This window comes from Cnephaeus nilssonii (genome assembly GCF_951640355.1).
Source record: "Cnephaeus nilssonii genome assembly, chromosome: 5".
Taxonomy (NCBI): Eukaryota; Metazoa; Chordata; class Mammalia; order Chiroptera; family Vespertilionidae; genus Cnephaeus; species Cnephaeus nilssonii.
In genome coordinates this window covers 15,678,110-15,698,460 of record NC_137076.1, presented here as the reverse complement: position 1 = coordinate 15,698,460, position 20,351 = coordinate 15,678,110, and the positions used below count along the sequence as shown (strand labels likewise).

General features: G+C 55.6%; 1 protein-coding gene across 2 annotated transcripts in view; it reads right to left on the bottom strand.

Moving 5' to 3' along the window:
* Positions 1-6,617: 6,617 nt before the first annotated feature.
* The window catches only part of GFRA2 (GDNF family receptor alpha 2), a 91,499-nt gene continuing 77,765 nt past the window's right edge, over positions 6,618-20,351 (bottom strand). For both annotated transcript variants that reach the window (XM_079772357.1, XM_079772356.1), the window contains 3 exons: positions 18,229-18,401; positions 8,743-8,796; positions 6,618-7,919 (listed from right to left, as the gene is read on the bottom strand). In XM_079772357.1, the coding sequence (XP_079628483.1) occupies positions 7,797-7,919; positions 8,743-8,796; positions 18,229-18,401 (350 nt within the window). In that variant the 3' untranslated portion in view covers positions 6,618-7,796. The remainder of the gene's footprint in view (positions 7,920-8,742; positions 8,797-18,228; positions 18,402-20,351) is intronic.

The window sequence follows — 20,351 nt, the reverse complement described above, 5'->3', positions numbered from 1 at the left end:
CATGATGGTCACCACGGTGGGTGTGCAAACTCCTGCAGTTAGTTAAGAATTAGTCACTCCCGGTCTGGGTGGCCCAAGTGTAGGAGGCACCATAAGCAGCAACCAGGTGTAACTAGAGAGTGCCCTCCCCAGGGAGGGAGGTCAGGACCGGGGCAGGCCCTGTTCCCTGTGGCCCAGTAGGTGCTGGCTTCCCAGGAAACGCTGTCTTGCCGGGAGCAGGCCTGGGCGGAGAGTGAGGGGCATACGCAGCCATACGCAGAAGGAGCCCACAGCTGCAGTCCGCAGCTCCGCACAAGACACTTGCTGAAAAATTGGCGCAACCAAGCGGGGTAGCGGTGTTTATTGAGAGAAATGAATTCCGTCTCTTTCCAAGTCATTCTGTGCCGGGCTGGTGAGTTCAGAAATAGCTGGCAGTCATCGCATCACAGAATCCCATTGTGGGAAGGCGCCTTGGAGAGCAACCCCCCTGACCCTTCCCTTTGTAGACGGGGAGAGCGGGGCCAGCCAGGTTAAGTGACTTGCCGACAGCCACGCAGGGGCTCTCGGGGCCTCTGCTGCCACGCCTCACTGGCCCTTCTCCCCTCCCACCCCTTGCTCTCAGCCACAGGTCCTGCTCCAATGCATGCAGACACCCTCATGCAGATCAGGGAACAATGCCCTGTCCTGGGAGGAGGCCCTGGGTGGGTGCAGGTGAATTTTAGCCCCATCCACCCTCCTAGCCTGAAGCCGCCGTGTACAGTACAACTTCACAAGCTACCTGCGGCTCCCACGCTCCGACCATGCTTATGTGTGTGTGGCCACGGGCTGCCTGGTTTCTCTCCCAGGCAGGGCCACTCCTCCCAGCTTTCTCTCCCACCAGCTCATCGGTGAGTCCAACTGGCTCATCAAAGTGGCAACCTGCCCTCTCTCTTCCTCCAACCTCAGGATAACGTCGGCCCCATTATCCTCGGCACCACCAAAGCCCTGTGGTCAGACTGCCTGGGAGTGAGAGCTTGATCTCAGAGACCATCAGGGAAGGGATGGCAAACTATAGCGCAGAGGCCAAATCCACCCTGGGCCTGTTTTTGTAAACACAGTGTTATCAGAACAGTCAGTCTCCAACATGGACATACTGTCTATGACTGCTTTCAAGCTACAATAGTCCATGGATAGCAGCCACCAAAATGACAGGGTCCACAGAGTCTGTAATGTTCATCAGCTGGCCCTTCACAGAAGGTTTGCCAGTGCCTGATCTACAGCAGCCTTCCTGCGGCTCAGAGAAGGTCGGTGACTTAGCCAGTCTCACGAGCTGATGGATGGCCAAGCCAGAGTTTGAACCTGGGGTCCCGACATTCTTCCCAGTACACCCCGGACTCTCTGCAGAAAGAAAACAGACTTGGACATAGCATCAGATGCTCAGCTTATTGCCAGCCTTTTTCTGTAGAAAAATTCCAAGGGAGAGAGAGTTCTGCTTGGAAAGCATCGAAGCGGCTCTGAACTCATTCCCAAAAGCTGATTTGGGGGGCCTGAGGTTCCCTCCCTGGAGGAAGTTCCTGAGAAACTGCTAGCTAAGCCACTTGCTCTTGCCTTGGCCCCACAGGGACCCACACCAGCCTGCCTACCTCCCGAGGGTGCTATCATTGCCCAGCTCCCGGGACCAATCGATGCTTCCCGTCCCGGGTTTTGAGCTGGTGCACTCACTGCAGTGGCAAAGCCTCTGCCTTCATGAGTGGAGAGAAGGTGGCCAATCCAGGGGACTCCAGAGAACATGACATCTGGATGTTCTGTAGCCACTGTCCCCAGCGACTGGCAGATCAAATCAACAGTGACTTACAAATACCAGGAGGTCCCCCTTTTCTTCCTCCTCACCCCTCCTGCCCTTTCAACTCCTCTCGGCAAAGCTCCCAAGAGCACAGTCCGGGGCCTGGTAATGGTCCTGCTCTTTGTCTGCCACAGGTCATTCATGGAAAGCTGCTCAGGGCACAGGAGGAGGAAGGGAGAGGCTCCGAGGTCAGAACCCAGCACAGCTCCTCCCACTGCCCAGAGTAGAAACGCTGGCCAGCTAGGCAGGTGCTGAGAATCCACAGAGGCCTGGGCCAGCATGCCCGGGGTGAAGGGAAGAGCATGGCATACTGGATAGGTGGGGTACCCCGTTTAACCTCAGCAGTGGTTGTATGAGGCAGGGACTGCCATCCTCATTGACAGACGAGAAAACCAAAGCCCAGATTGGATGTGGTCAGCCAGTTGGTCAATGAAAGATCTGGGATTCAAACCCAGATCTGCCTCATGTCCAAATGCATCGTCTTTCCTCGTCGCCATAGTGCCCCCAAGGCAAGAGCAATCCAGTCCCATGCGCAGGTTCTCGGCCAGCCAGCCTCCTCCCAGAGAGGCCGCCTGCCAGTCAAAGCTGTTTTCTAACATGGGAATTATCTTTCCCAGGAAAAGCAGGATGGCAAACACCAAGGAGGGATGCTGGCCCCCACCTCCTCCTGCCCCACCAGAAAGGCCTGGGGTGGGGCCCTGTCTGGGGCAGCACCTTCCTCACATTCTCTCCCTTCTGAGTCCACACCACACTAGATTCAATGAACTAGTTTACAGGACGCCCTCACATTTGCCCTGTAGGCCGGGGAGGGAGAGGCGAGCGAAGCACTGGAGCCCCCCAGGTGGCAGCCACCGGCCAGCGAGGGGCAGGGCACATTGTGGCAGCTAAGTGAGGGTTGGCAGCCTGGCACAGCGAGTAAAACACAGACCTGCAAGCCAGCCTGCCTGGATTTGCGTCTGAGTGCTGCACCCTGCCCTCTGTACCATCTCGGGCAAGATGTTAACTTCTCTGGGCCTCAGTCTGCTCTTCTGTAGAATGGGGATACAGAGCCAAACTGGCTGCACCCAAGTGGGGGGAAAGGAGTTAATATTAGTTAAGTCTTAAATGCACATAGTTTAAAATAGCTACATTTGGTTTGGGTTTTCAGTAATGCTATGAAAACCCTTCTAAAATGTTTACTCCCGGCCCTAGCTGGTTTGGCTCAATGGATAGAGCGTCAGCCTGCGGACTGAAGGGTCCCAGGTTCTATTCCAGGGTTGTGGGCTTGATCCCCAGTAGGGGGCGTGCAGGAAGCAGCCAATCAATGATTCTCTCTCATCATTGATGTTTCTATCTTTCTCTCCCTCTCCCTTCCTCTCTAAAATCAATAAAATATATTAAATAATATTTTTTTAAAAAATAAATGTTGACTCCCTTATTCTGCTCTGAAAAGTACAGCACAAAAAAATATAGAAATCACTCACTCTGGAAGCGGAATGTGGCAAGTAATGTTCTGGTTAACTGAGAGTCTGCACAGCGCTGATTTTGTAAAGAGCATCTTTGTAACGATTTCAATGCCCCCGTTTTGAGGTAGGAGGTGTACAATGGAGTGACATGGCTGGGTTTTTGGGAAACACATCAGAACCTAGAAATTCCAAGTGGTCATTTGGGCGGGCCGGGGTCCCATGACTCAGACAGAGGGCGCTGGGCAGGAAACCACCTCAGCATTGTCTGTCCATCTGTCTCGCTTCTCTCCCCTCTGAAGCTTGTTTGGAGCTTAGAAGGATCTTAATTATCATCTAATAGAACTTTGTAGCCCTAGCCAGTTTGGCTCAGTGGATAGAGCACCAACCTGCAGACTGAAGAGTCCCAGGTTCAGTTCCGGTCAAGGGCACATACCTCAATTGCAGGCTCCTCCCTGGCCCCGGCCCTGGCCCTGGTCAGGGCGTGTGTAGGAGGCAACCGATCGATGTGTTTCTCTCACATCGATGTTTCTCTCTGTCTTTCCCTCTCTCTTCCACTCTCTCTAAAATCGATGGGAAAATATCCTCAGGTGAGGATTAGAAAAGAAAAAAAAAAGAACGTTGTAGGTGGGCTAACCAAGGTTGAGCAAATGACTAGAAACCAATCTCTCCACCACTTAAACTGACCACTAAGAATGTTACCAAACTTATTTACCATTTTTTACTTCAAATGACTGGTTTACCCTAAGAAAAATTTAGTCCGTTTGTTAAAGACAAATATCTACCCCCACAGAGACAGAATAATGGGCAACAGGCTATGAACACATTTACTTGTACTGTCACAGAGTCAGACCAGTTCACCCCCTTGGCATCCGGGCCCACTTGGAGGGAAGACCCAGTTCAAATTCACACCAGAGATTAGGAGAGGCTGTCAAGGAATTTCTCTAGCGTGCTTTGCCCTTACGTGAGTAAAGGAAAGTCAGTCTTATGCAGGGACCTGACGGTCAATGGGACAGCGCTGGGAATTAGGGTCAGGCAGGTGCACGTGCGCGCCAATTAACATGAAGTTAAGCCATTGCAGGTGGACCAGCAGACCCTGGGAGTTAACCAGCACTGGTCTCCGGGGTGGGCATCTCAGTGAGCCGTGAGCCCTGAGCAGGAGCCAGGTAGCAGGCCAGAGGCAGCCACCCTGGCAGGCCTGGAGCTGCCTGATGCCACCACGGCCTGGAGGAGATAGTAGGCTCCAGCTATAGGGCCTGAGGATCAAGTCAGGGCTTATGTCTTGGAAGGACTCCAAGAGCAGGGTTGGGCTGTCTTGTGAAACCCATGTTGCCAAGGTTACAAAGACATGGGTGGGGGTACAAGGAACTGAGAAAATGACCCGTGTCTGGTCTTGGAACAAGACCTCCCCCCCCCAAGGCCAGCCCAGGACCCGGACATGCTGCCTTGATGCCGAGTCCCCTGAGCTCCTGATCTGCCTCCTTGGGTCCCCAGCCACAGCTGGCGGGTGGGGGTGGGGGCTCAGCTGGGCACGCAGACAGGTCCCAGTGGGGCCTAGCTGCATTGAAAGGAGGACAGCAGGGGCAAGGGCCAGCTGGGAAGCTGATGATGTTGGCTGAGCAAAATCACCCCAGGCTGGAAGCCTTCCCAGCGAGGGGAGAAGCATCCATCCCTATGTGGTCCCAACCTGCCAAGGTACTAGAGCCTGGAAAATGCAGGGAAGATCGCACAGCCTTGCAGACAATGCATGCCCCAGATCAGGAGTCCCCGGGGGGCTGGTGGCAAAGCAAGTTCACTTCATAGACTTTGCTGACTCTGGGGTAAAGGCTCAGCTGGCCTACACTGCATGTGGTGACTCTCCCAAAAGAACTCCAGAAGTTTCAGATCAATCTCTGTAGCCCCAACCATCTCCTGATTTCTTTCCTGTTTCTCTCCCCCTATCTCCCCCCAAGTCCAAGCTCAATGTCTGAGCTCACTAGTAAACTAATTAACATTAAATAGTAACATTTTATTCTTCCCAGTTTTATTAACACATTTTGAGAGGATCACAGAGAACAGAAGTCATCTCAATCAAAGGGATGAATATTTAATGGTAAAAGTTTAGCTACGCGATGCCTGGGAGATGTTTTAAGGCAGAGGAAAGCTGCCCAGAATCCATTCCTCCCTTCATCATGACACCTCCATTTCTTCTGGGGAAATTTCCTCTTCCCCATCATGCAATCCAAGGGCTTATTTCCCATGAGGGATGCCAGACGTGACGTATCCTTGCACCCAAGAATGGCGGGACGTAGGTACACGGTCCCAGTGCAGACAGCTGGATGGCGGTTGGTGGTCCTTCATCACAGAGCAGGCAGCGTGCTGACCCTAGGATCCTGCCATCCAGCCCTGCAAATGTTCTTTGGCGACTGTCCTAGGAACACTGATGCTGTGAGCCATTCCCCCCACCAAGCCTTTAAGTCAACCAGACTTTGCTGTTTGCACACACATGGATCCCAAGTGGCCCCCACAACTGCCTCCACACACAGTCAGACCAGTGTTGATGGGGAAGAGGGCTGGCTGGCTCAGCGCCCCTCCATGCAGGGGCGGGGACGCAGTACATCACATTGACCACCACCGTGGATGTGGTGCATGAGTGGCCAGAAACAAGAGCCACTTTCAGGGACCCAGGATTGGGAGAATGGAAAACAGCATCCCATCTCCCAAAGGTGACAGGATGGGATCGTGTGCATCCCTGAAGGCCAGGCTGACAACGGGAACATCTCTCACTGGCAATCTTGCCTCCTCTCTCCTGCCATGTGCATTGGCACACACATGTGAGCACCTGCAGGCCCACACACATGTGTACACACTCAGCTAGCAGGCATCCTTCTGGGTGGTAAGTGGAGAAAACAAGAAGCAGGGCTGGGCCACAGTGTCTTCCTTCCCTGGTGGGACCCAAGAAGCCAGGTCCCTGCCTCACAATCACACACCTTAAATGAACCAGGAGTCCCAGCGGGCAGACGGATAGGGCCAACCACAGGGTGGCCCAGGCAGCCGTAAAACAAAAACACACCCTAAGTATGACGAGTTGTCCCCTCACCTCCATCCTCACGGCCACTTGTTCCCTTCCGGGTTGGGACCAACCACCGAAGGGCGCTGGCACTCATCGGGAAGGGCAGGTGGGACAGACTGGTGAGTGACCCAACAGACTCAGCAGAGTGGGACCCCAGACCCACCATGTGTATAAGCATCTCCTAATGGAGCTTCATCACCCACACCGAGCACACGTGACAGATGGCCCCCCCACCCAGGAGCCCCAGGTAAGCAACCAAGGTGTGGCTGGGCCAGGAACCAAGCAGGGGAGAAGGCACACGGGAGTGAGGCAGAAACCAAGCTGCTTCCGAGGACATTTATTGGAGCCTGGCCAGCGTGAATGCGATCAGGAGCCCCTCCCACGGCCCGGCAGCCCGGCGGGCCGGGACAAGGGAGGCCATCTCCTTCGATCCCTTTATAGACAATGTTATAAAAAAAATAAACTTTACAATAATACATCTCGCTCATCTGTTGGGGTCTTATTTCAATAGTTTGTTTCTTTAAAAAAAGGAAAGAAAGGGGAAAACCACACGATATATGTATATGGATGTGTATATACATATATGTTGAGAAGGGAAACATGTTGTGTACATACAGTTGGCGTATGTCTCAGAAATGAGGAAAGATAAGCTGGAAGTGGGGAGAGAGCTGCAGAGACCAGAGCGTGGGGCAGTGGACATCGCTATGGTCTTCTCCGCCCCTCTCAGCAGCCCCCTCTCCAAGGAGAGCCACCCAAAGGATCATTTCTTTTTTTATTTCAAAATTCCCGCCACCAAGAGGAAGCAGCAGCCCCGAGCTGCTGCCAAGTGTTGCTCCCTCCTCCTGAGGGGGTGTCCCAGGTGGGCTGAGCCCCCAAGGCCCTGGAGCTGCCCAGCCCGTGCCACAGTGGGGGACCTCCGTGCACACCCCTCCACCGGCCAGAAGCAGACCTGCCCAGCCCAGAGGGAGGGCAAAATAAACTCCACTCTCAAAGCCACGTGGAGGTGCTACGGGTGCCCAGCTGGACCCAGGGGCCAGCCTCACTGCTCTGCCACCTGACGCCCCTTGCCAGCCCCAGCAAGTCCCCAGAGTGGGCCACTTGAGAAGAGCAGTGGCCACTGTCCTGCCTCAGACCACATCAGGCACGGCCACAGTCCCTTAGCCGCAGGGGTCTCGTCAGGGTCCAGAGAGGAAAACGCCAAGAGAAGGTGTGGGGCATGTCTAGACCCTCATGCCCTCCTCGGCGCTGGGGTGCCCTTGCCAGGGGCCCTCCAGCAGGCTCTCAGGCTGCCCGCCTACTGTCTGTTTGGTTTAGAAAAACTTCTCCAGAGAAGAAACCTGGGAACAGACAGGTTCAGAGACAAGGTGGGGTGGGAATTTTTTGCAAGGTGTGTGTGTGTGTGTGTGTGTGTGTGTGTGTGTGTGTGTGTGTGTGTCCATTCAGCAGGCGGGTGCTCTTGTCCACGTAGCTTTCGGAAACCTCCAGACGCCGTGCCCAGAGCCTACAACGCCAGCTTCAACATCAGGAAGGAGACAGCGGTCAAGGCGGCCGACGGGCTGGCTCGGCAGAGGCCTGAGTTGGGTCTGATCACCTTGTTACTCCCTGGGATGATGTTGGTGGTGAGCTGAGGCCACGGCAGAAGGGGACCGAAGCAAAGAGAACAGGGAAGACAAACAAACAAAGGAGTCAGCAGCGCTGGGAGCAGGCAAAGAAAAGGACTAACTCCCCAGGCCGCTGCCCTCCCCCCATTCAGGGGGCTCCCCTTTGCCCACCCTCTTGGAGGCAGAGCCAGGCTTCCTGGGAGCCGGGCTGAGCCCCCAGCTGGGGAAGGCAGTGCCATGGTGAGTGGACAGCCTGGCTGCCACTGCCCGGGGAGGAAGAAGGCCTGACGCAGGCCAGGGAGAAGGGGCGAGATAAAGATCTCAAGGGGAAGGAGCTCCCGGGTCCCCAGGACCTTCTTGAGGAGAGGAGAGAGATGCTCTGTTCTTCCTATTCCTAAATGTGGCCGAATCCCTCCCCTCCATAGAGCACCCCCTTCGCATCTCTGACTGCGCTCTCCTCCTGCTGTGGAAGCTTACGTGGCCTCTTCTCGGGTAAGTGATAGACAGACTATCATACAGTCAGATCCCCTCATGCACTGGGGCTCCTGTGAGGAAGGGGCTGTGTCCTGTCTCCTCAAGTTCATAGAACCAGCACGCACAGGTGCTCGGCACACCTGTCTTAAAGAGTCAGGAAGGCTTGGCAGGGCCCTGCTCAGAGCAGCCACAGCCAAGGCTCTGGCTGCTGCCTCTGCTCCTGCCCCCCGTCTGTGTGCCCATCAGGCCCAGGTGGGCCAGGAGCTCAGCTGGCCCAGCCCGCCATGGATCTGAGGGCCCTGAGTCTGAGGCTCGCCTGGAAACAGCCTCCCGTGGCCAGGCCCCTGCACCACCACACCCTGCCCCACTCACCTCTGTGAAGCACGTGCTCAGCTCTTTGGAGCTATTGGCCTTCAGCCCCTGTTCCTGTGGGAGAGAAGGCACCAGTGAGGACGGGTCACCGCAGCTGAGCTTGTCCTGTTACTCAGATGAGGCCCACCTTCCGTGGCCCTGCCATCCGCTGTGGGCGTCGTGAAGCACAGGGCACAGGGGAAAGCTCTGGCTCCATCCCACGCAGCACAAGACCCTGCCCCCTTCTGACATCTCAGCGATTCTGTCGGCTCCTGAAGAGAGAGTTCTAACTGCGCTCTCCAACGTCCAAAAGCCAATCACAGGTCTCTCCACCACACTCAGCTCCTCCCGAGGCAGGGACCATGCCCTCCTCCCCTCACATTGCAGTGTCTGGCCTATGACAGCAGCTCAATAAACGTCTTACCAGGTGCATGCATGAATGGATAGATGAATGCACGCACGCATGCCACTGAGCAGAATCGGCATCTGAGAGTCAGCTCATTGAAGACTATATGAGTCCTCATTTGGGTTCATGGGGAAGAGACGGGGATTGATTAGTTATGTCTACCACTGGTGCATGTTAGGAGGACATCTGGCAACAGTGCCAAGGGTTAGTCTTTCGACCTAAACCGATGTATGGCTCCTGGGAGCTCTGTGGTCAAGGTGAGGAATGGAAAAGAAAGCTGGCTTGGTGATGGTTCTGGGTTCTGTGCCCCTGGCATGACCGCCTGGATGCAGGACCAGAGGGTGTGCTGACGAACAGTCCTTTGTTATCATCATCCTAACAGTGATCCCTGGGAACCAGCTGGGGGAAGTGGTGTTTCTATCCTAACTTCAAATGGCTTGGTTTTCAAGGCACCTGCGGGGACTCTCTGGCCACCAGAAGCAACTAGGAAGCCCAAGAAATTATGCCTAAATCACTGCTCTTGGCCAGAAGTATCAAAATCCCTTGGACATCACAGGCAATCTGCCACCCAGGGCATCTGGTCAGCTCAACAAAGCCCAGCTATCACACAGAGGTCTGGCCAAGAGCAGAGGCACTGCCAATGGTGGAGATGTGACCAGGGTGATGATGAGGGCAGGGGGCGGAAACCAGACCCAGGAGGATCCTGCTCAGGACCGCAGCACCAGTGACCCAGGTGCCAAGATCCAGCCCAGCCAAGCCACCAACCTGCATCCCTGGGAAAGGGCGAGTGCTCTAGGGCCCTTTTGCCCCAAGGACTGGATTCTACTGCCTGGACCCAGGGCAGCTCCGGCCAGGGCTGTGGGAGGCCACTGCCAGGGTGGCCCGCATGCCCCACCTCAGAGCCTGCTCCCACCTGTCTGACTGCTCCACCTTCTGTCTGACTGCTCCACCTTCACCTTCACTTGGCTACTTCCCTGAGCAACTCCGAGCCCCTGCTAGTCCCTCCCCACCCCCCGCTGTGACGTCTTGGGGCCTGCTGGGCTCTGTGCCACCCGGCCCAACACTGTGCCTCCCACATCCTTTCCTGCCCTCACTGTTCCAGGTGTGGCAGGTCTGCTCCCACCGCAGGCCCTCCCCACAGGGCTCACTAAATACAGAGCCTGTGTGGTCAAATGGCCAGGTCAAGGTCCTCACCCCCAGCTCAACCCACAGCTCAGTTTTGTTTTATATACTGGCGTTAAGCACAAAATTGTTTTTAAAAATAGTCGACTGCTTAAAAAAAATAAGTAAGGCCTGAGAAAACAACTCAATTAGATGACCTCCAGCCTGGCCATACAGCTTTCTCTGATGAGATGCCCACTCTCAGGGAGCTCAGGGGCCTGGACACTGCTGGCCCTGAAGGTTGCACCCAGGGGAGCCCAGCAGGAGACAGGATCAGGGCCCAGCGACTGAGGAGATAAAGCCTGGTGTGGGCACTCGAGCAGCCTGGCATGGGCACCATATAGCAGCCCGACATGGACACTCCGAAGAGCCTGACATGAGCACCATGGAGCCACCCAATGTGGGTACTGTGGAGCAGCCCGACAAGGGCACCATGGAGCCGCCTGCCCGTGGCTGGACTCCTCAGTCCCCAGTGAGAAGGACTTGACAGGTTCCTCTTAAGAGGGGAGGGCAGGCATGTTGTCAACTATAAGGGAGGGAGAATGAGGGGAGAGGAGGAGGGAGAAGTAGAAGAGGGCAAATCAGAGAAAGGGAGAGCAGGGGAAAGCAGCACCCAGAGACAAGGAGCACAGGGCAGGGAAGAGGGGGAGGGAAGGAGCAGGGGGAGGAGAGGAAAGGAGAGTGGGGCAAAGGTGATAGGAAGAGGCAGAGGAGGGCGTGCATCGGGAAGGAGAGGGAAGCGGGAGGGAACAGCAGGAATGGGAGGGTCACAGAGGAGAAGGAGGGAACACAGGAGGAGAAGCAGCAGAGGGGGACCCCTTCACCCTCTCCTCTGACCCCCGTTACCATGAGGAAGCAGACACCGCCCAGGCCAGCCCCAGGGGATCCAGCGCAGCTGTGGTCTCTGGCAGGGCCACAGGGACGTGGGGAGGAAAGGGCTGACCTCCGTGAAGAGCGGGGACAGGACAGTCTCATGCCCCTTTAGAGCCCCATCTGCACGCGCCTTTCCCAGCACTCATGGGAGTCCTCCTGCACGGGATGCGCAGTGCTGCAGACCCCGGCAGAGGCCATGCTGTGCTGCGTGCAGGTGACAGGCAGGCCCCTGGCTGTCCCAAAGCTCTCCGCTCAGGTGCCATGAACAAGCACACGGATGCTTGTCAGGTTCGTTTAGACTAAAGGGTCCTAACCCTTGGGGCCCACCCCCCACAGGATTGACCTTGACCCAAGGAGGGAAGGAAGGGCCTGAGAGGCCAGAGCCCTGGGCTCCAGTCTACTTCAGCCAATGACTGGAGACAAGTCCCTTCCTCTATTGGAGCCTCAGTGTCCTCATCTATAAAACAGAGACAGATAAATGTGCCTCACTGATGCACTTGACTTCCAGAACACAGAGCAGACAGTGAAGGCTGCGAAGGCGAACCCAAGGCCCCTCACCCAGTCCCGGCACCCAGAGCAGCCCATCATGGGCCTTCTCTGCAGATGCATATGGGAGAGGCGTGGGTGCAGAGAGAAAGCAGTTCCATTACTTCATTCGAAAACCACTGGGGGACAAATTCCTGACCATCCTCCTGACCATTAACTCTTCTTGGTGCTCCCTCCCACGTGAGCTCCAAAGACAAATGTCGCAGCCCTGCTCACCCCGCAATGAGAGAAATAAACCTCCACGCAGTCACCTCCACACCAGTTCAATAAGTAGGAGGGGACGTATGCTGCCTCGTTCCCTGACCCCCAGGCTGCACTGTCCTCTGCGGCCACACCCCCCAGGCTGCCCTGGACGCCCATCTTGCTGCTTAGACTCCAGGGGAGGAGTCTAGGGCAACAGGTGGGCTGTTCCAGCCCCTGCCCCACCCTATCCTGAGCCTCTCATCGCTTGGAGGCAAGCTCAGGGTCTATGACTGTAGCACCCAAAGGGCACAGGTGGCTGCTGGGACAGAGGGAGGCAGGGCTCCTACACGGAGGTGGTCACAGCAACTGGGAAGAGTTTTCCACAGGGTGGGTGCCACCAGAAGCATGAACGCTGGCTGTGTGGGTGGCACTGGGGGACCTGAGCTGGGGAAGGGACGCAGACTCAGAGAGAAGATGGCAGAAAGGCAAGGTTTCCTTCTAGAAAATTCTCCCAGAGAAAGTTGGAAGGAAATTATCATCTTCCTCCTCTTCCTTGCCCACCTCTGTCTGCACTCCCAAGCAGGGCCCGGCAGTCCCAGAGCCTTGCTGGTCTGGCCCAGACGCCAGGACAAAGTCCAGCGTCGGTTGGTCATATCTGTGGGAAAAGTGCTGGCTGGAGCCGGCCAGCTCTCTCCTGTGTCCCTGCTTCTATTTCTGGCACCACCCCCAAGTCTCAGTGCCCTTGGTCACCTCCCTGCTGCATACCCCAATAACTCACAGCTCCTCCCCACAGTTCAACCCCTCCCCTCTTACCTATCGCCAAGATCTCCAGCAGGTCCCTCAGTCTCTCCCTTGCCAACCAATCTCCCCAGCTGTCAACTATCCTCCCAAATCACAGTTCTCATCTTCTCACTGGTGCCCTATTCAAAAGCCTTCATGGCCTCTCCACACTCACCATTCAACCTGCTCACTGGTCTTCATTCCCGCCCACCCCCACTCTGCATTCTCGCCCACGTCCACCGCCTGCTGTTCCTCCAGATCCAGAGCAGGCGAATGTTTCTCTGCAGAAGGCCAGACAGTAGCGATTTCAGGCTCTGCCGGCCATGCACTCCACTCCGCTCTGCCTGTGCACATGGGCGATGTGTAAACAAGGGTGCGGTGTTGATCCAATAAAAAAATTTATCCACAAAGGCAGCACCCCAAAAGCAGCACCCCCTACTCAACCTCTCCATGCTGTCCTGCCTCCCTGACTTGCTCTGCTTGCCCCTCTGCTGGGCGCCCTCACCTACTCCGGTCCACTCCCACATCTCCACGTGGTCAACCTCCCTTTCTTCCAGGCCTAGCGGTGCCTTGATGAGGCGCTACTAGGCTGGATCCCACCACACGGGATCAGTCCTCTTGGTGCACCAATCACTTCCTCCCCCTGATCTTCGGAGCATGTCCATCCCACCCCTTTGGGGACCTAGGTACTGGCCCAGGAAGCTTGTCAGCCTCGGTGCCTGGAATACAGTGACATGCAGAAGAATTTATGTTGAATAAATGCATGAATGCAGAGGTGGATGAATAAATGAATGACTGAGGGAGAGTTGGGGGAGGGAAGAAGGAATGCATGCAAGTCGCGCAAAGCTTTGAAACAAGCCATATTTAGAAATCAGGAATTGTGCCTGATAGACATACAGACACGTGGCAGGCCTCTCGGCCCCACTCTGATGGCCAAGGATGTGTGAAGGAAGTGAGAACCCACCAGGGAACAGGCAGGAGGAGGAGGGGCCCGAGGCAGGTGGCTGCTGGCTGCTGAGCCCGTGCAGGTGAGCGGTGAGGGGGCTGTGGCAACCCCTCCAAACTCATTTCTAATTCCCCCAGATGTGACGGGCCGAATCAAGGGTAAGAGCAGGAACTGGCTGGTGGAGACACGGAAAGCAAAGGGGACTGTTGCTGGGCCCCTTAGCACAAGGAAGGGTGAGCCTCCAGTTGATCTGATGGGCCCTGCAAACTGGCCCAGAACAACCCGGGAGTGCCCAGGACCCTGGGAAGAAACCAGGGCCAGGGAAGGCGCTAACTCACTGCCAGCCTTCCCCATCCACACCGAAGCGCCCTGGTCCAGAGGCCCATCGTATGACCAAAGGGCCTTCTAACCGTCTTCCTGCATTCTCAACAGAAAGATGTCACCTCGCACATTCACGACACACGAAGGGCATCAGTGAGAGCGGAAAACAGAATAAATAGCTGCCTGCGACCAATAAAACAGACTGTTTCTACACTGGAAAGCAGGCAGTTCCAACAGAGCAATGAATTGGGGACTCGCATTCTTCCCCTCCCTCTACAGAGCGCTAGTCCATGCCAAGCGCCGTGTGCTCAGTTATCCAGGCTACACTGAGGGCGAGAGGTGGCCAGTCTTCCAGGGATGCTGGCCTGGTAGCAGCGAGCAGAAGCATGCTGAAGGGGACAATATGAGGCAAAGCAGGAGCCCTACGTAAGTGGAAGCCAGCCTTGCCTGAGCAGCATCAGGGGACCACTCGAGCGGCGACATCCAGGCAGAGAGGGTGGGAGAGAGGGAAGGAGAAGCACTTTGCTCAGAGGGACTGACTAGGCACAGCCAGCATCTTGCTTGCCTGGCCTTCGGGCCTAGCCCATGGGATGACCTCCCTGGGCTTCAGAAACCAAGGCCCTTGGATGAGGGTACAAGATGGGCTGTCTCCTACAGGTTCCCTGCTCTAGGAGACATTCACATGCATGTGTGTGTGTGTGTGTGTGTGTGTGTGTGTGTGTGTGTATGTGTGTGTGTAGCAGGGCCAGAAGGGAGAGGGGAGAGGCCAATCTGCAGATTAAATTCCACCATGCTTTCTCCAAGTCCTGTTTGGGCATGGACACTGGTTAGGGTCCAGCCAGGAGTAGAAATGAGGAGGCCGGGACTGGAGACTGAACCAGGATGCCCAGACACAGGCCAGCTCAGGGCCTCTGGGCTCCGCTATGGACATCCATGTCTGCGCAGCAACCCCATCATGAGGACCTGGGTTCCCCTCTTCCACAGCAAACCCCCACTGTGAGAGAGTCCTGGGAAGGCAGGTGTGGGGAGCAGGCAGCACAGCGCAGCCAGAAGGAAACCGCCCCGAGACTGGGAACTGGGGACTGAGGACTGGGGACAAGTTGCTGTCCTCACTGGGCTTCCGTCCTTAAGAAGGAGATCTCAGAGTGCCACCTGGACCTAACATCCACTCATTCATATGGGGTGCCTGACTGGCTGCCATGTCTGGTCACTGAAAGGTCCCTAAGCCTTCTCCCAGGGCCCAGGTCTGTGGATGGGGAGGAGGATGGGGTGTCTGGAGTGCAGGGCCTCCCCACTCTCTTCCCCCTTCTTTCCACCTCCCTCCCACCCCAACCACAGCTTCCTGTCTCTGTCCTCACCCAGAGGCTCCCTTCTGTAGCCATGGGTTGTTTTCTTTCCCAAGGACCCCACATCGGCCACCATGGAGCCCTTCCAAGCGGAGGGAGGGGGTACGGGCTAAGGAAGGGACAAAGCACCCACAGCCTCCCGCGAGGTGAGGGCATGTATTCACCTGCACTCCCACACAGTAGGTGCTCATTTAAAAGACTGTTATTAAAATAGAACCAGGAGCCCCTGCCCTCAGCTTCAGTGAGAAGAAACCAGGGTGACGGTGGGTGGGCAGCCTCTGAGGGCCTGCTTCTCTCCCTTTCCTCCCAGGGGCTGTCCCCAGCTGTCCTGCCCAGAGGGGCAGAATCAGCAGACCCCCGGAGTGCAGGGGCATGGGGCCAGGCCTTGGGGCCCCTGCCAGGCAGCCTCTGGAGCGTCCAGGACACATCACACCCACTATAGTGTTCCTCAATGTACAGGCCCGGTCATGTACATCACCTCTCATTTGGGTCAAACCAAAGCCAAGACAAGCCCCCAGATGGGGAGGCTGCAGAAAATCAGCCTCGGGTGAGAAGAAACCAGGCCACGATTCAGCAAACCTCTAAGGTGAAATGGGGGGAAGGGGAGTCGTAGTCCTCAGGCACTGAGTAGACTGTGGTGGGGCAGGAGCCACGGCTTTGAACTTCCCACACCCATGGTCAACCACATCAGGAGCCACTTGCTGAGACAGCATCCCCATGGGCGAGCCTGCCCTGAAGGGCTAGGGGTGGAAGCGTGGCACATGGAGGCGGATGGTGCCTGGAGGGACATGTGGGCCACCTCCAAGCATGGCCACCTGACAGGTGGCACAGCCCCGATGGTGAGCTGCCCGCCACTCTAGCATGAAATTGAGCTGGCGACTGCCTGTGCAGCAGGCCCCGAGCCCCCGCCAGCCACCGCTCAAGTCCGCTCAGAGTAATTAGGAACCGTCCAAGGGTGGCACGGCAGCTCGGCCCAAATCAGGAGCGGGGCCTAATGGAGGGGAGCGGGGCACGGAAGGCCCAGGCGGCCTGGCATGAAGGCACGTGGAGGTCAGCTGTCACCACACAGGGCAGACCACTGGACAGGGAAGGGTGTGGGCTTCCCACCCAGGATGGTCCCAGCACCAGCCCCTGGGGTGCAGTGGGCACCAGGGAACTGAATGCCTCCACTAGGCCCAGTTCCTGCTCACAGCCTCCTCCTGGCACCGTTTTTTTTTTTCCCCCCAGCTTTACTGAGATTATACATGACCATCAAAAATGGCATACAGGGTGGGACAAAAGTAGATTTACAGTTGTTCGTTCGGAAAATAATACAATAACTAATAGATAATACAAGAGTAAACTGTCATGTACTCACAACTGTAAACCTACTTTTGCCCCACCCTGTAAATTTAAGTTGTACACCTGATGACATGATATAGCCTGTGAAATATTCACCACAAGCCAATCAACATGTCCATCACTTCACACCTTTACCATTTTCCTGGTTTTTCTTGTGTGAGAACAAATAATGTCTAAGGTCTATTCTCTTAGCAAATTTCAAGCGCACTATATATAATACCGTCAGCGACAGTCCCGCTGCTGTGCACCAGCTCTCCAGAACTCACCCACCTTCATGAATGAAACTCTGTAGTGAACGCCCACCCACTGCTCCTCCCACCAGCCCAGCCCATTCAGACGGGTGTCTCCACTGGCACACAGCCATGTCTGTTTCCCTTGCCTCCCACACCTGTGCTCAGGTTGTGCTCCCAACGCCCCCCACCATGGCTACACTTCACACCCCACCCACCTTCTTGGCCATTCCAATCCCAACTCCTGCCTGAAACATCCCCTATGCCACCCACCCACCACCTCACTGCTCCCTCCCTCCTCTGCTCCCCCTGGAATTCTGCATTCGGTCCTACTTTAGACTCTTTGTTCCAGGTATGTGTGTCTGTGTCTGAGTGTGAGAGAAAGCGAGAGAGAGAGAGTGAAAGTGTGTGTGTGAGTAGGCATGAGTGTATGTGAGTGTGTCCGTGAGTGTACATGGTTGTGTGTGTGTGTCAGAGAGAGAGAGAGAGAGAGAGAGAGAAGGCATGAGTGTATGTGAGTGCATGTCATTGAGTGTTCGTGGTTTTGTGTGTGTGTGTGTGTGTGTGTGTGTGTGTGTGTGTGTGTTTTGACTAGAACCAACCTAATAAGCAAAGAATATACTGTAGCACAAGTGTGACATGACAGTAGGTCAGCAGAGAGAGAAGTTAAGTGGGACGCCCTATGATGTACCTCCACAGTGCCACCTGTGTCCCATCGTGACCCTGACCGCAGTCCATATCTAATGGTTGTTAGACTGTTTGACCTTGGACAACGCAATAAGGACCACAAAACCCAGGCTCCTGTCAAACTCATTCACCAGCATCTCTCTAGCATCTCACATAAGGACACAGACTGAGTACATAACCCATGATGGATGGATGAACAGACAATAGACAGGCAAAGAAATGATCATCATGGGTCTTGGACTCAGATGTAGGTGAAATATTATGCCACCTCTAACTAGCTGTGATAGCTGGGCAGGTTGCCTAGGCCTTCTGGGTCAGGTCCTGTAAAATAAGAGCCACCTCTCTGTGTGAAAATTTAATGAAGTAGGGAGAGCTACTGGCTCATGCTTGGGAAGGAGCAGATGGCTGATACACGGTAACCATTCCATTTCTCCTGCACCCCCTGCTACCTGGTACAATCCTGTGATAGAGCAGGAGCTGGCTACTGTCAAGGTGAATGCCTCATGAATGAATAAATGGGCGACTAGCCCCCACCAATTCCTCCCTACCCTGGGTCCCTGATCCAAAGGGAGGAACCTGTGCACCCCGTTGGCTAACTTCCCACACCCGCCTCTGACAGCATGGTGCTTCTCCAGGCCCTCAGCCGCCCTGGCTCCATTCCCCAGCGGCAAAACCACGCCCCCTCACCTCGACAGATGTGCAGGTGGTGATGACGCTGGTCCCCAGGTTGGTGCTGTCACTGAGATCATCTGGCAAAGAAGGTGTTTTCTCCACCCTAGGGGCCTGGGTGGCTGGGAATGAGGGATTTTTGGGGGACAGGTTCACATCTGTGCCATTGCCAAAGGCCTGGATGGCATTCCCTGTGGAGGAAGAGAGCAGGTAGACGCAGAGAATCAAGGGCACCTCCGTCACGTCTGCCCCTCACCATCTCAGCCACTATGTTCCCTGTCACAGCCCAGAGCGGAGGACACGGTGCAGCTCGTCCAGACTCAACTGCACCAAAGCTCCCCTTCAGATATGAGGTCCCCCACGTGGAGGAGAAAATAGCAAGAGGGAGATTAAAAAGACAAGAGACCAGAATAGAAAGAAACATAGGTGGTGAGGAAGGTGCTGGGAGCGTGGGAAGCCTGGAGGGAGGAGCGGGCCACACCCAGGGCAGCCAGCACCCTCTTCCCAGTGGCATTCAGTGCGCTGCAGACACGCCCGCTTCAGAGCTCTGCCACCCCATCCCCCCAGGCACTGGTTCTCCAGGCTCCTTTGCCACCTCAGGTGCTTCTAGGTCCCCACCACTGGCATTCCATGGGCCCCAGACTCGCCTTTATCCCTGAGTGGCCTCACCGACTCCCACACCATTAGTTAGCACTAACTCACTGAGGACTAAATTAATGGAACCTCTTGGACAAAACTGTCCCCAAGACTTAACCCTCTAACCAAATGCCTAAAGAAATTCCCACCTCCACGTCCTCAAGCTCATCATGTCTACACCTGAACCAGGCACCACTCCCTTCCGTGTCCACACTGTTTTCCCATGTTTCCAATCTGGAAGGTTTTATCTCTCCCTACCCAAACCCCCCAGTTTGCCTCCCTAACCACCCACTTGCTGCCATTTGAGCCCACCTCCTAAAGCTCTCTCCCCTCCACCTCTTCCCTCCACCCTCGCTGACCCTGCTCAGGACCTCAGCCATCACTGTCCTCTCCCTCTGAGTGGACCCTCTGTGGGTCACTGGTCAGAACCACATCCCTACCTCACCCCTCCACACTGGACCAGAGAGTGAACCTCTGAAATGCACATCTGACCGGGAACCAGGTTCTGCCACTGCAGTGGCCCACACCACCACCCCAACTGCGGGAAGCCGTCCATTGTCAAACACTATCATGAAAGTACAACAAGGAACTCAGAAGGCTGATGAACCTTGAGCTTTAGCAAGGGCTAAAGCTATGCACCAATTGTTCTGTTGAGATAGTGGTGGCTCAAAGCAATTTCCTGACCTAATAGTCTCAAAGTAAATCTTTACTGATCTTTTTACTGACCGTTGAGACAGTCTGTCTGCTACTGGTTTTCTGTGCTTAACTAAGGGCAAAGATGTGTATCTAGAATTGAATAAAAGCTAACAGGTCAGGGCTTCAGAGAGCTTCTCTGCTAGAGGGAAGTTTCCACCTGGCCCCCATGCCTTCTAAATTCATATTTCTTGTCTAGTGTTTTCATTTGTGCACGGCCCCTTCTTCAGATCCTGAACCCTTGCTGCAAATGGATGCGGCACCAACACCAGTGGGGACCACAGGATCCCCTTTGGGAGGGGGACTCCCCTCCTGCCCAGACAACTCCAGGCGACCCCATGCTCTGTAGCAAGGCTCTGTGGTCTGTGGTTCTCACAACTCACTCTGCCCAGGTGGACGGGCATGCCCTCCCTGCTGCTCCAGCTGACCAATGGCCCTGTCCCTCAGGGGGTCGCCTCTGAGGAGCCTCCAGGGGCTCCCTACTGCAGGCTGAGCTGGGCATCCCACCCTGGGCTCTGGGAGAGCCCTATGCAGGCCTTTCCCCAGCACATTCCCCCTGGACTGTGACTACACGGACCTCAGTCAGGCTGCAAGCTGCCCATGACAGGCACTACAACTTGTTTCTCTGAGTTCCCAGGGCCATACAGAAAGGCAGCATGGACAGATGGACTGAAGGAAGAATGAGGGGAGAGTGAGGGAGGGACCTTCAGGTGGGTATAGATAGCAGAGGTGTCAGTCTGAAGAGATGGAGGCAGACAGAGCTTGTGGCTCACCTTGTTCTCCAGCCTTTGGATTAGGAATTTGATAACTTG